The sequence below is a fragment of the Microtus oregoni genome, unplaced genomic scaffold (assembly GCF_018167655.1).
Source record: "Microtus oregoni isolate MIOR12 unplaced genomic scaffold, Mior012 000061F_ref0000440, whole genome shotgun sequence".
In the NCBI taxonomy this organism is placed as follows: Eukaryota; Metazoa; Chordata; class Mammalia; order Rodentia; family Cricetidae; genus Microtus; species Microtus oregoni.
Genome location: NW_024543871.1, coordinates 11,132,565 through 11,146,195, shown reverse-complemented (window position 1 = coordinate 11,146,195; position 13,631 = coordinate 11,132,565). Strand labels below are relative to the sequence as shown.

Here is a 13,631-nt window from a genome sequence, read left to right as displayed (position 1 = left end):
CATGGTGGCAATCAGTACTCCTATTGGGAACACAACAGTATAGTGTTTGCTTATTAAGGCTTCTTTTTTAACTGGAAAGGCAGGTGGAAAGTCAAGAGTGGTTTGGCCACAATGATCTACAAAGTGGTTCCAGCTCACAGAAACAAATGTGAAGATGCTGCTAACACACAAAACTAAGGCAGCAACCTTGTAGCAAAATAACTGCATCTCAATAAATGGGTCTTTCATGCAGCCAATATTAATGGCGATTGCACTGAAAATCAGAACTACAGGCTTCATCGTAACAGCCCACATTATCAGTGTTTGTGCATACTGAAATTCAGGTGAAATGGTCCAAGTGGAACTGATAGGGGTGTGCACCAGAATCTTGGTTACAGTGCCTGAAGCATTAAATTCTTGAGGGTAGCAAGCTTCCCAAAGTCCAAAAGACACGAATTGCACAAGCTTGTCATTGAATACCCAGAGGCGCCAGGATTGGCTGCTTGCGATGACAATCTCAAACACCAAGGCCGATAGGCTGCAGAGGAGGCCACTGAACTTGAAGAGGCACTCCTTCACATTGGCAAGTCTAAAGATGAAATTGAACAGGTATATAGTCAAGTCAGGAACACAAGGGACAGTGGAAAACAAAATGAGTTATGGTTTACAGAGCAATAAGTTCTCATACCTGGTCCTTGCTGTCACAAAAAGTTGTATTTAAGTAATATACCTATGGCCAAAGTTCCCTCTATATGAGGTTTTGATTAGCAATTTCACTATATCTATCAAATGCTGAAATGTGCAAATTTGTTAACTAAACATGTTAATGCTTGGAATTAATACTCAATAATTTACAACACATGTTAAATGATGTTTAATTAAGCAGTATTTACAATACATAAATAAGATAAATAGCTTAAATGAGAGGTATAAGCAGAAGAATGCACAAATATCTATAAATTATGGTAGTGAATTTACACAAATTTAATTCACCTATATTGTCTGCTATATTTCTACATGTGCATGCTAGTGTATGTGTTATCGGAAAACATATTGGAAAACCTGAATTATTATTATGTGACCAAAATTAAAATCTGTATGTGAAACATGAGCCCTCATGAATATTTCAATCATTTCCCATGACTTACTCAAACATACACATTAGAAAATTACCTTCATTTCATTGCTGAATATGAAGTATCCCAACTGTCTTGTGTGAGAAACTATCTTCTCCAGCACCAAATTAATACTATACATTTACTGTATGCTCCAACTTATTTAGATCACTTATTGGTTCATAAGTAGGGTTAATGGATGTGGGGTTAATGTTCATGAATAACTATGCCCTGAAGGATGTCACTGTGTTCTTGAGCATAAATAAAGTTCAGGCATGTACATGATAACATTGCCACCTCCAATGCAGAAGGTTTGAGTACTCCTTGCCACAAAAATTTCTCTACCAGCTTCCCACTATTCCACATTCTCTGTGGAATGTACTTCCTAACAGGGTGAAGACAGTAGCTCTACTAAATTGGGAAGTCATATCAGCAAGGTGACTTTAAAATCTAGTATGAATTGAGTAACACCCTACCCATGCCCTCTTCCTTGTTAAGGCAGATCTGAGCCTTTTGATGTCAGAATCAGTGAGTTTTGAAGCACAACCAGAATCAGGGTGGAAAATTCTCTTGTGTAAGACAAATGAGCTAGCATGGAAAGATTTAGTTTTGCCCATGTCTGAAACCCATGGAGGAGGTGCTTATGCTTCATAAAGATCCAATCTGAAACCTTCCATGAAGCTCATCTTAAGCTTTTACCTTTGTTTATCCAGGAGGAAGAGATCCATTTGAGAAATGTCTAGATCATAAATATCTTCCAAATAGCAGGAAATGTTGGACAGACACGAAGTCGCACAAGAGTTGAATCACCTTCAGTAAAAGAAGTTCTGTTAGGCAGATATTTCAGCTCAGAATGGTGTCTCACCATCAACCCCTGGTTCACACAAACCAACCCCTTCCTCTGCTTTGCTTAGTTGAAGCCTCATTTATACTCTTCAGGGATATTAGCCCATCTGATAGTCCTGACCCTCCAATGAGATTCACGCAATCATTACCCCATTAAATAAACAGAAAAAACCACAGAAAGTCTAATTCACATACTCAGTTTCAGGAAACTACAAATGTATAAAGCTCAATACAGGCTACAGAGCCTTCACAGCTACACAGGGATTCCCAGTACTTATATTCAGTAGGATTTACTGACATAGACATGATATCAACAAAGAGTTGAATCTTAGGTCATTGACTTCTTTGACCTTCTATGTCTCCTGAAATTGAAAGCTTTTAACAGAAACCATGTAGAAAACATAAAATACTTGCCTCTCTTCCCTTCTATGAAGGCCAAATGCTAGTGACTGCCCAGTATGAGAGTGACTTTAAAAATTCTTGTTTCCGTAGCTACCAGAGATGAATGTCACATTATGAGCAAAGAACCAGAGTCAAGACATATAGTCTTAAAGGGCCAGAGTGGTTAATGTCCCTCTCATATGTACAAACCTTTAGAGATATAATTAATCGATTAAGGATTTAAATTAATCTAGAATTAATTTGAAAAAATTCTCATAAAATAAATTTATCATGATTTCTCCCTTCATCAACGTTTTCTACTCCCTTTGTTTCCCACATCTCTACCTGCCCACTTGTTCAGTCTTTGCTTTCTCTATCTCTGAAAAAAATCTTAATACAAGAAAGACGAAAATACTAAATGAACACATGGCATAAGGTTTGCATTGGCCAGCTACTGCTAGTTATGAAGCCTACACTGGAATGTATTGAGTATTCCCAGTTATATTCCATTGAACAAAACTGATTTTCTTTTTATTTTTTTCTAGGCAAAGAATTTTATTAACCCTTTTCCAAACTTTATCCCCAGGCTTCTTCAGCGTAATTCGCTGCAAAGACTGAATTGTGTTTAAGCAAAAACTGAAAAGAGCTGCAGTGTCCAAGGGGCTTGGGCTTAAAAATATTAGCGATCTAGATTTGATCAGATCCATAAACAAAAGACCCTTTAAAAGCAGCCATGATGTAAAATAGCAGCTCCTGTAACTTCTGCAAGTGTCAGTTCTTCAGAAGTCGCCTCCGTTCAGTTTGCCTCATTCTAAGACGCCTCATCAAAATTCTCCACCAGATCTGGGACTTCATCATCATCATCATCCTCTCCAGTAGCAAGGGGTGCTTCTCCATCCACAGATTGTTTGGGCAGAGCTTCAGCCAGTCTCCTTGAACTAGTCAGACTGTCTGCCCCAAGCTGGTTTAGAATGCTGGGAAGCATTTCTGTCAGTTGCTTTGTCTCAACGTGGCCTGTAACGGTGAAGGTGTTTGCTACCAGAGACGCCTGAACTTTAGGGTTGTTAAAATGGATCACTGTTCCTTGGTTTGTGAACATGTTCACCTCTTCAATACCAGAGAACTTCTTTAAGGAGAACTGCAGTTTTTTATCATCTGCTGTGGCTGTTCTGTGAACCACCTTCTTCTTTCTGCGAGCAGTTCCTTTCCCACCAATGCACACTTGTGCCTGCAGCTTGGCCAGTTTTTCCTGGTTCATGATGGTTTCTTTCATCTTGTCGGAGTGGAAATGGGTTCGTGCGGGGGACTAGGGTTTGCGCTCAGGGGGTCTCGGGCGGACCAGCTGAGGTAATGCGCACACATGCGGGGACACAGGGTGGCAGCTCTGATCTTCTTTCTCCAGCAAGTATCAATTGCAAATATCTTCTTGGTTAGTGGAGATTTTTTGTGTCTGCTACACAGTTAATAATACTGGCATATGGTCTGGTTTGAATGGGTATGGGTCTTGTTTGTCCTTTCAAAGTCTCCTTCAGTTCTCATGTGGTATCCGTCTTTTGTCCCGAGGCAATCATGTGTTAGATTCCTGCAAACAGGGCGTCGAACTGAAGTGTAGAGATGGATCAGATGAATTTGGATTTGATGAAATCTGATGTAGTACTTGCATGACTACTGGTTGGGTTAGAAGTGTGGTTTTGAGGCTGTGAAGTGTTATTCTTGGAAAATTCCCATGCAAAGCCAATGTACAGTTGGCTAGTCCAGAGATAGCAGAGGATAAGTTGAGTGTCATGAGGAAAACTGATGACTGATTCTGCATTCAGGTCTAGGGCTTTGTATTTGTTGATAAAGGAGGTGTATATGGAATAGGGGCACTCACAAGGCAAGGCAGTTACATAATTGTGTGATCAGAAGTGGGACTGGGGACATGGGGATAACTCTGACAGCTGAGGTTTTGCAGTAGGAAAATGGCTAAACAATGTGTGTATTGAGAAGTAGGTATCATATCAAGGCAGCGGAGCAAGATCTGTTCTTATGGTACATGGCAGAGAGAGCCAGTGAATGAACTTGTGTTACCAGAGCAAAGCCAAGGAGTATGGAAATGGCACAGAGCAGAAGAGGTTATGGGGAAAATCATCATGGAAATTAGTGCTTAATCTGTGTTCCCACAGATAGGACTTGGGACTATGAAGAGGACAAGAACATGAGTTTATGTCTTATGGATCCATCAGGGAAAGCTGGTATAGAAACTATATGATGAGAACTACTATTAAGAGCATTAGGATTAAACAGAAGATTCACGAAGTCATTGCTTTTTACTGCTGAGTAGTACTCTAATACGTATATATTCCATACACTCTTCATCCATTCTTCCATTGAAGGGCATCTAGGTTGTTTCCAGGTTCTGGCTATTACAAACAATGCTGCTATGAATATAGTTGAGCATATACGTTTGTTGTATGATAGGGCATCTCTTGGGTATATTCCCAAGAGTGGTATTGCTGGGTCCAGGGGTAGGTTGATCCCGAATTTCCTGAGAAACCGCCACACTGCTTTCCAAAGTGGTTGCACAAGTTTGCATTCCCATCAGCAATGGATGAGTGTGCCCCTTTCTCCACAACCTCTTCAGCTAAGGCTATCATTGGTGTTTTTGATTTTAGCCATTCTGACAGGTGTAAGATGGTATCTTAGAGTTGTCTTGATTTGCATTTCCCTGATCACTAAAGAAGTTGAGCATGACCTTAAGTGTCTTTTGGCCATTTGAACTTCTTCTGTTGAGAATTCTCTGTTCAGCTCAGTGCCCCATTTTATAATTGGGTTGATTAGCCTTTTACAGTCTAGTTTCTTGAGTTCTTTATATATTTTGGAGATCAGACCTTTGTCAGTTGCGGGGTTGGTGAAGATCTTCTCCCAGTCAGTGGGTTACCTTTTTGTCTTAGTGACAGTGTCCATTGCTTTACAGAAGCTTCTCAGTCTCTGGAGGTCCCATTTATTCAATGATGCCCTTAATGTCTATGCTGCTGGGGTTATATGTCGGAAGCGGTCTCCTGATGTACTCACTCATAATTGGTTTCTAGCCATAAATAAAGGACAGTGAGCCTATAATTCGTGATCCTAGAGAAGCTAAATAAGAAGGTGAACCCAAAGAAAAACATATAGTCATCCTCCTGTATATTAACATTCATCAGGCGATGAAAGGAGACAGAGACAGAGTTCCACATTGGAGCACCGGACTGAAATCCCAAGGTCCAAATCAGGAGCAGAAGGAGAAGAGAGCACAGGCGAGGAACTCACGACAGCGAGGGGTGCACCCACACACTGAGACAATGGGGATGTTCTATCGAGAACTCACCAAGGCCAGCTGGACCGGGTCTGAAAAAGCCTGGGATAAAACCGGACTCGCTGAACATAGCAGACAATGAGGACTGCTGAGAAGTCAAGAACAATGGCAATGGGTTTTGATCCTACTGCACGTACTGGCTTTGTGGGAGCCTAGGCTGTTTGGATGCTCACCTTACTAGACCTGGAAGGAGGTGGGAGGTCCTTGGACTCCCCACCGGGCAGGGGACCCTGACTGCTCTTTGGGTTTATGAGAGAGAAGGATTTGGGGGAGGGGGAGGGGGAGGGAAATGGGAGGCGGTGGCGGGGAGGAGACAGATATCTTTAATAAATAAACAAACAAACAAGCAAACAAACAAACATGCCCAGTTAATCATTTTCTAAATATTTTGTCTTTTTCATGTGTAGAATATTTTCACCTACTATATTCCTATGCTCATATTTATCATTTATTTTCAAGTACCATTATAAACACGTTCTTCCTGTTGCTTTTGAAGCAATAGGCCCTTAAGTCCACAGAACATAACATACTGTTTCATTGGCACAAGCTGCTTAACCTCTTCTGATCATTTGACATATGTTGTTATTTGATTATTGCTTTAATTATTAAACCTGAACTATAATGAAATAAAGGATTAAAAAGAAGAGTAAGATATGGTCAAAAGCAACAGGGAATTCCAATGTATAATATACTCATCCACAGTCAGGACTTGAGGATTGCAGATTATTCTGGTAGGCCTGGCTTTAATGGGATTAAGCAGGGAATCCATATAGTAGCAGAGATGCAGGAAATAGGTCTTTGTGGTTAGACATTGCCCTGGTGAATAAAGATATGTAAATCTAACAAGGAAAAACAGAAACCCTAGGCCTTCTGTGTACGTATGTGTGTGTGTGTGTTTGTGTGTGTGTGTGTGTGTGTGTGTGTGTGTGTATGTGTGTGAGTTACAGCCATGTAGATTGGTCTTCTTGTGGGACTCCTAACAATGGCAACAGGGGCTATCTCTGATGCTGTTGCCTACTTTGGGGACCCTTTCTGCCTACCAGATTACCTCATCCAGCCTAAATAAAACAGGAGATGCCTAGTCTCACTGCAACTTGATATTCCGTGATTGACTGAAATCCATGGGAGGCCCACCCTTTTCTGAAGAGAAACAGAGGAGGAAGAGTGGATGGAGTTCAAGGCATGATGGAGCGAAATGGGTTACCTCATAGATTGCTGGGAATTTCCATTTTCCGAGGTTTATAGCTCAACCCAGAGATGTCCCAGAAGCCAGTTGTCTCTCTCAGTACTCTCTCCCCATTTTCCCTTCACCTGATCCATCCTGTTCTCATTCCTTGCCCCCGTCTAGACCCCTCTCCCATCCATCAGTGATGTCTATTCTATTACCCTTTCACAGTGAGATTCTCAAGCCCCATCATGACCCCTTGTTAATTAGCTTCTCTCTGAGCCTGTGATTGTAGCATGGTTATCCTCTCTGGGCCTGTGATTGCATCATGGTTACCTTACAGCTAATATTCACTTATATGTGAGTACATACAATAATTGTCTTTCTGGGGGGCTGGAGAGATGGCTCAGTGCTTAAGAGCATTGTCTGCTCTTCCAAAGGTCCTGAGTTCGATTCCCAGCAACCACATGGTGGCTCACAACCATCTGTAATGGGGTCTGGTGCCCTCTTCTGGCCTGCAGGCATACACACAGATGGAGTACTGTATACATAATAAATATTTAAAAAAAATAATTGTTTTTCTGGGTCTGGGTTACCTCACTCAGGATGACCTTTTCTAGTTCTACCCATTTGCAAGCAAATTTCTTTTACTTTATAAAATGGTCTACATTCTATGGATGCCAAGCATGGGATATCCTTATGTGAAGTGGGGGTATATTTGAAGTTAGTGAGATTGCCCAGTGGCTATGTAAGCTTGCCACCAAGCTTAATGTGGGTTTGAACCCAGTGTTTCTGAAGGTAAAAACAAGAAAAACAACTCGGACAAGCAGCCCTATGATCTTTACACCATATTTTCTATCAGAGCACATAGGGAATGCTCGGCAATTTGTGATACTCACAAACAGAAAGATATGCATGACTGTCCAGTGTACAGCATAGTCTTCCTACTACATGACAAGGGAACACACTATCTGCAGAGCTATCACTATGAAGTCCAGCTCTGCCTTCAGGAGACCTGAGTTTCAGAGTGTCTCCAGACAGAATTGTGTTTACTTTTCTGTTTATGTGTCAGCTTCCTTACAAACCTTCTTTCACTTGATATTTATCCTGTGATAAATATCTTTGCAACATGCATTTCACCATTACTTTTCCCTGCTACTGCCTGTCGGAAATACCTGAACGCATGATCATGGCCTTCAGAGATTAGGATACAAAAATACCCAAAGAAAGAGACAGGTTAGACAGAGGAGGAAGTCATTTAGACAGACCAAGAAAATAAAGGTGATGCTTTATTTAGAACTAGTTGAGAACTACAAGAGTTTTTAAATGAGTAGGAACTTTCTTCTAGGAATCTTCTGACAGATGTTGCAAATGTAGTTCTCACTTCATATCTCTTGATCTGCCACTATGGAAGCACACTTGGCCTTCACCTGATTCTTTAGTTTCAAAGAGTTTATCTCAAAGAGAAAGAAGGTAACACCAAAGAGTGACATGGTGGCAATCAGTACTCCTATTGGGAACACAACAGTATAGTGTTTGCTTATTAAGGCTTCTTTTTTAACTGGAAAGGCAGGTGGAAAGTCAAGAGTGGTTTGGCCACAATGATCTACAAAGTGGTTCCAGCTCACAGAAACAAATGTGAAGATGCTGCTAACACACAAAACTAAGGCAGCAACCTTGTAGCAAAATAACTGCATCTCAATAAATGGGTCTTTCATGCAGCCAATATTAATGGCGATTGCACTGAAAATCAGAACTACAGGCTTCATCGTAACAGCCCACATTATCAGTGTTTGTGCATACTGAAATTCAGGTGAAATGGTCCAAGTGGAACTGATAGGGGTGTGCACCAGAATCTTGGTTACAGTGCCTGAAGCATTAAATTCTTGAGGGTAGCAAGCTTCCCAAAGTCCAAAAGACACGAATTGCACAAGCTTGTCATTGAATTCCCAGAGGCGCCAGGATTGGCTGCTTGCGATGACAATCTCAAACACCAAGGCCGATAGGCTGCAGAGGAGGCCACTGAACTTGAAGAGGCACTCCTTCACATTGGCAAGTCTAAAGATGAAATTGAACAGGTATATAGTCAAGTCAGGAACACAAGGGACAGTGGAAAACAAAATGAGTTATGGTTTACAGAGCAATAAGTTCTCATACCTGGTCCTTGCTGTCACAAAAAGTTGTATTTAAGTAATATACCTATGGCCAAAGTTCCCTCTATATGAGGTTTTGATTAGCAATTTCACTATATCTATCAAATGCTGAAATGTGCAAATTTGTTAACTAAACATGTTAATGCTTGGAATTAATACTCAATAATTTACAACACATGTTAAATGATGTTTAATTAAGCAGTATTTACAATACATAAATAAGATAAATAGCTTAAATGAGAGGTATAAGCAGAAGAATGCACAAATATCTATAAATTATGGTAGTGAATTTACACAAATTTAATTCACCTATATTGTCTGCTATATTTCTACATGTGTATGCTAGTGTATGTGTTATCGGAAAACATATTGGAAAACCTGAATTATTATTATGTGACCAAAATTAAAATCTGTATGTGAAACATGAGCCCTCATGAATATTTCAATCATTTCCCATGACTTACTCAAACATACACATTAGAAAATTACCTTCATTTCATTGCTGAATATGAAGTATCCCAACTGTCTTGTGTGAGAAACTATCTTCTCCAGCACCAAATTAATACTATACATTTACTGTATGCTCCAACTTATTTAGATCACTTATTGGTTCATAAGTAGGGTTAATGGATGTGGGGTTAATGTTCATGAATAACTATGCCCTGAAGGATGTCACTGTGTTCTTGAGCATAAATAAAGTTCAGGCATGTACATGATAACATTGCCACCTCCAATGCAGAAGGTTTGAGTGCACTACAAACTGTACCTCCTTGCCACAAAAATTTCTCTACCAGCTTCCCACTATTCCACATTCTCTGTGGAATGTACTTCCTAACAGGGTGAAGGCAGTAGCTCTACTAAATTGGGAAGTCATATCAGCAAGGTGACTTTAAAATCTAGTATGAATTGAGTAACACCCTACCCATGCCCTCTTCCTTGTTAAGGCAGATCTGAGCCTTTTGATGTCAGAATCAGTGAGTTTTGAAGCACAACCAGAATCAGGGTGGAAAATTCTCTTGTGTAAGACAAATGAGCTAGCATGGCAAGATTTAGTTTTGCCCATGTCTGAAACCCATGGAGGAGGTGCTTATGCTTCATAAAGATCCAATCTGAAACCTTCCATGAAGCTCATCTTAAGCTTTTACCTTTGTTTATCCAGGAGGAAGAGATCCATTTGAGAAATGTCTAGATCATAAATATCTTCCAAATAGCAGGAAATGTTGGACAGACACGAAGTCGCACAAGAGTTGAATCACCTTCAGTAAAAGAAGTTCTGTTAGGCAGATATTTCAGCTCAGAATGGTGTCTCACCATCAACCCCTGGTTCACACAAACCAACCCCTTCCTCTGCTTTGCTTAGTTGAAGCCTCATTTATACTCTTCAGGGATATTAGCCCATCTGATAGTCCTGACCCTCCAATGAGATTCACGCAATCATTACCCCATTAAATAAACAGAAAAAACCACAGAAAGTCTAATTCACATACTCAGTTTCAGGAAACTACAAATGTATAAAGCTCAATACAGGCTACAGAGCCTTCACAGCTACACAGGGATTCCCAGTACTTATATTCAGTAGGATTTACTGACATAGACATGATATCAACAAAGAGTTGAATCTTAGGTCATTGACTTCTTTGACCTTCTATGTCTCCTGAAATTGAAAGCTTTTAACAGAAACCATGTAGAAAACATAAAATACTTGCCTCTCTTCCCTTCTATGAAGGCCAAATGCTAGTGACTGCCCAGTATGAGAGTGACTTTAAAAATTCTTGTTTCCGTAGCTACCAGAGATGAATGTCACATTATGAGCAAAGAACCAGAGTCAAGACATATAGTCTTAAAGGGCCAGAGTGGTTAATGTCCCTCTCATATGTACAAACCTTTAGAGATATAATTAATCTATTAAGGATTTAAATTAATCTAGAATTAATTTGAAAAAATTCTCATAAAATAAATTTATCATGATTTCTCCCTTCATCAACGTTTTCTACTCCCTTTGTTTCCCACATCTCTACCTGCCCACTTGTTCAGTCTTTGCTTTCTCTATCTCTGAAAAAAATCTTAATACAAGAAAGACGAAAATACTAAATGAACACATGGCATAAGGTTTGCATTGGCCAGCTACTGCTAGTTATGAAGCCTACACTGGAATGTATTGAGTATTCCCAGTTATATTCCATTGAACAAAACTGATTTTCTTTTTATTTTTTTCTAGGCAAAGAATTTTATTAACCCTTTTCCAAACTTTATCCCCAGGCTTCTTCAGCGTAATTCGCTGCAAAGACTGAATTGTGTTTAAGCAAAAACTGAAAAGAGCTGCAGTGTCCAAGGGGCTTGGGCTTAAAAATATTAGCGATCTAGATTTGATCAGATCCATAAACAAAAGACCCTTTAAAAGCAGCCATGATGTAAAATAGCAGCTCCTGTAACTTCTGCAAGTGTCAGTTCTTCAGAAGTCGCCTCCGTTCAGTTTGCCTCATTCTAAGACGCCTCATCAAAATTCTCCACCAGATCTGGGACTTCATCATCATCATCATCCTCTCCAGTAGCAAGGGGTGCTTCTCCATCCACAGATTGTTTGGGCAGAGCTTCAGCCAGTCTCCTTGAACTAGTCAGACTGTCTGCCCCAAGCTGGTTTAGAATGCTGGGAAGCATTTCTGTCAGTTGCTTTGTCTCAACGTGGCCTGTAACGGTGAAGGTGTTTGCTACCAGAGACGCCTGAACTTTAGGGTTGTTAAAATGGATCACTGTTCCTTGGTTTGTGAACATGTTCACCTCTTCAATACCAGAGAACTTCTTTAAGGAGAACTGCAGTTTTTTATCATCTGCTGTGGCTGTTCTGTGAACCACCTTCTTCTTTCTGCGAGCAGTTCCTTTCCCACCAATGCACACTTGTGCCTGCAGCTTGGCCAGTTTTTCCTGGTTCATGATGGTTTCTTTCATCTTGTCGGAGTGGAAATGGGTTCGTGCGGGGGACTAGGGTTTGCGCTCAGGGGGTCTCGGGCGGACCAGCTGAGGTAATGCGCACACATGCGGGGACACAGGGTGGCAGCTCTGATCTTCTTTCTCCAGCAAGTATCAATTGCAAATATCTTCTTGGTTAGTGGAGATTTTTTGTGTCTGCTACACAGTTAATAATACTGGCATATGGTCTGGTTTGAATGGGTATGGGTCTTGTTTGTCCTTTCAAAGTCTCCTTCAGTTCTCATGTGGTATCCGTCTTTTGTCCCGAGGCAATCATGTGTTAGATTCCTGCAAACAGGGCGTCGAACTGAAGTGTAGAGATGGATCAGATGAATTTGGATTTGATGAAATCTGATGTAGTACTTGCATGACTACTGGTTGGGTTAGAAGTGTGGTTTTGAGGCTGTGAAGTGTTATTCTTGGAAAATTCCCATGCAAAGCCAATGTACAGTTGGCTAGTCCAGAGATAGCAGAGGATAAGTTGAGTGTCATGAGGAAAACTGATGACTGATTCTGCATTCAGGTCTAGGGCTTTGTATTTGTTGATAAAGGAGGTGTATATGGAATAGGGGCACTCACAAGGCAAGGCAGTTACATAATTGTGTGATCAGAAGTGGGAATGGGGACATGGGGATAACTCTGACAGCTGAGGTTTTGCAGTAGGAAAATGGCTAAACAATGTGTGTATTGAGAAGTAGGTATCATATCAAGGCAGCGGAGCAAGATCTGTTCTTATGGTACATGGCAGAGAGAGCCAGTGAATGAACTTGTGTTACCAGAGCAAAGCCAAGGAGTATGGAAATGGCACAGAGCAGAAGAGGTTATGGGGAAAATCATCATGGAAATTAGTGCTTAATCTGTGTTCCCACAGATAGGACTTGGGACTATGAAGAGGACAAGAACATGAGTTTATGTCTTATGGATCCATCAGGGAAAGCTGGTATAGAAACTATATGATGAGAACTACTATTAAGAGCATTAGGATTAAACAGAAGATTCACGAAGTCATTGCTTTTTACTGCTGAGTAGTACTCTAATACGTATATATTCCATACACTCTTCATCCATTCTTCCATTGAAGGGCATCTAGGTTGTTTCCAGGTTCTGGCTATTACAAACAATGCTGCTATGAATATAGTTGAGCATATACGTTTGTTGTATGATAGGGCATCTCTTGGGTATATTCCCAAGAGTGGTATTGCTGGGTCCAGGGGTAGGTTGATCCCGAATTTCCTGAGAAACCGCCACACTGCTTTCCAAAGTGGTTGCACAAGTTTGCATTCCCATCAGCAATGGATGAGTGTGCCCCTTTCTCCACAACCTCTTCAGCTAAGGCTATCATTGGTGTTTTTGATTTTAGCCATTCTGACAGGTGTAAGATGGTATCTTAGAGTTGTCTTGATTTGCATTTCCCTGATCACTAAAGAAGTTGAGCATGACCTTAAGTGTCTTTTGGCCATTTGAACTTCTTCTGTTGAGAATTCTCTGTTCAGCTCAGTGCCCCATTTTATAATTGGGTTGATTAGCCTTTTACAGTCTAGTTTCTTGAGTTCTTTATATATTTTGGAGATCAGACCTTTGTCAGTTGCGGGGTTGGTGAAGATCTTCTCCCAGTCAGTGGGTTACCGTTTTGTCTTAGTGACAGTGTCCATTGCTTTACAGAAGCTTCTCAGTCTCTGGAGGTCCCATTT

General features: G+C 40.7%; 2 protein-coding genes across 2 annotated transcripts; both read right to left on the bottom strand.

Annotated features, from left to right (window-relative positions):
* Window positions 1-8,205: 8,205 nt before the first annotated feature.
* On the bottom strand, window positions 8,206-10,147 carry LOC121439465. The gene is made up of 2 exons (XM_041639961.1): window positions 10,119-10,147; window positions 8,206-8,878 (listed from the first exon to the last, which is right to left on the bottom strand). The coding sequence occupies exons 1-2, from the start codon at window positions 10,145-10,147 to the stop codon at window positions 8,206-8,208; spliced, it is 702 nt and encodes a 233-aa protein (XP_041495895.1).
* A 1,310-nt stretch (window positions 10,148-11,457) lies between these two features.
* Window positions 11,458-11,919, bottom strand: LOC121439391 (transcription factor BTF3-like). Its single transcript, XM_041639897.1, has one exon. The coding sequence runs from the start codon at window positions 11,917-11,919 to the stop codon at window positions 11,458-11,460; it is 462 nt and encodes a 153-aa protein (XP_041495831.1).
* Between the last annotated feature and the right edge of the window lie 1,712 nt (window positions 11,920-13,631).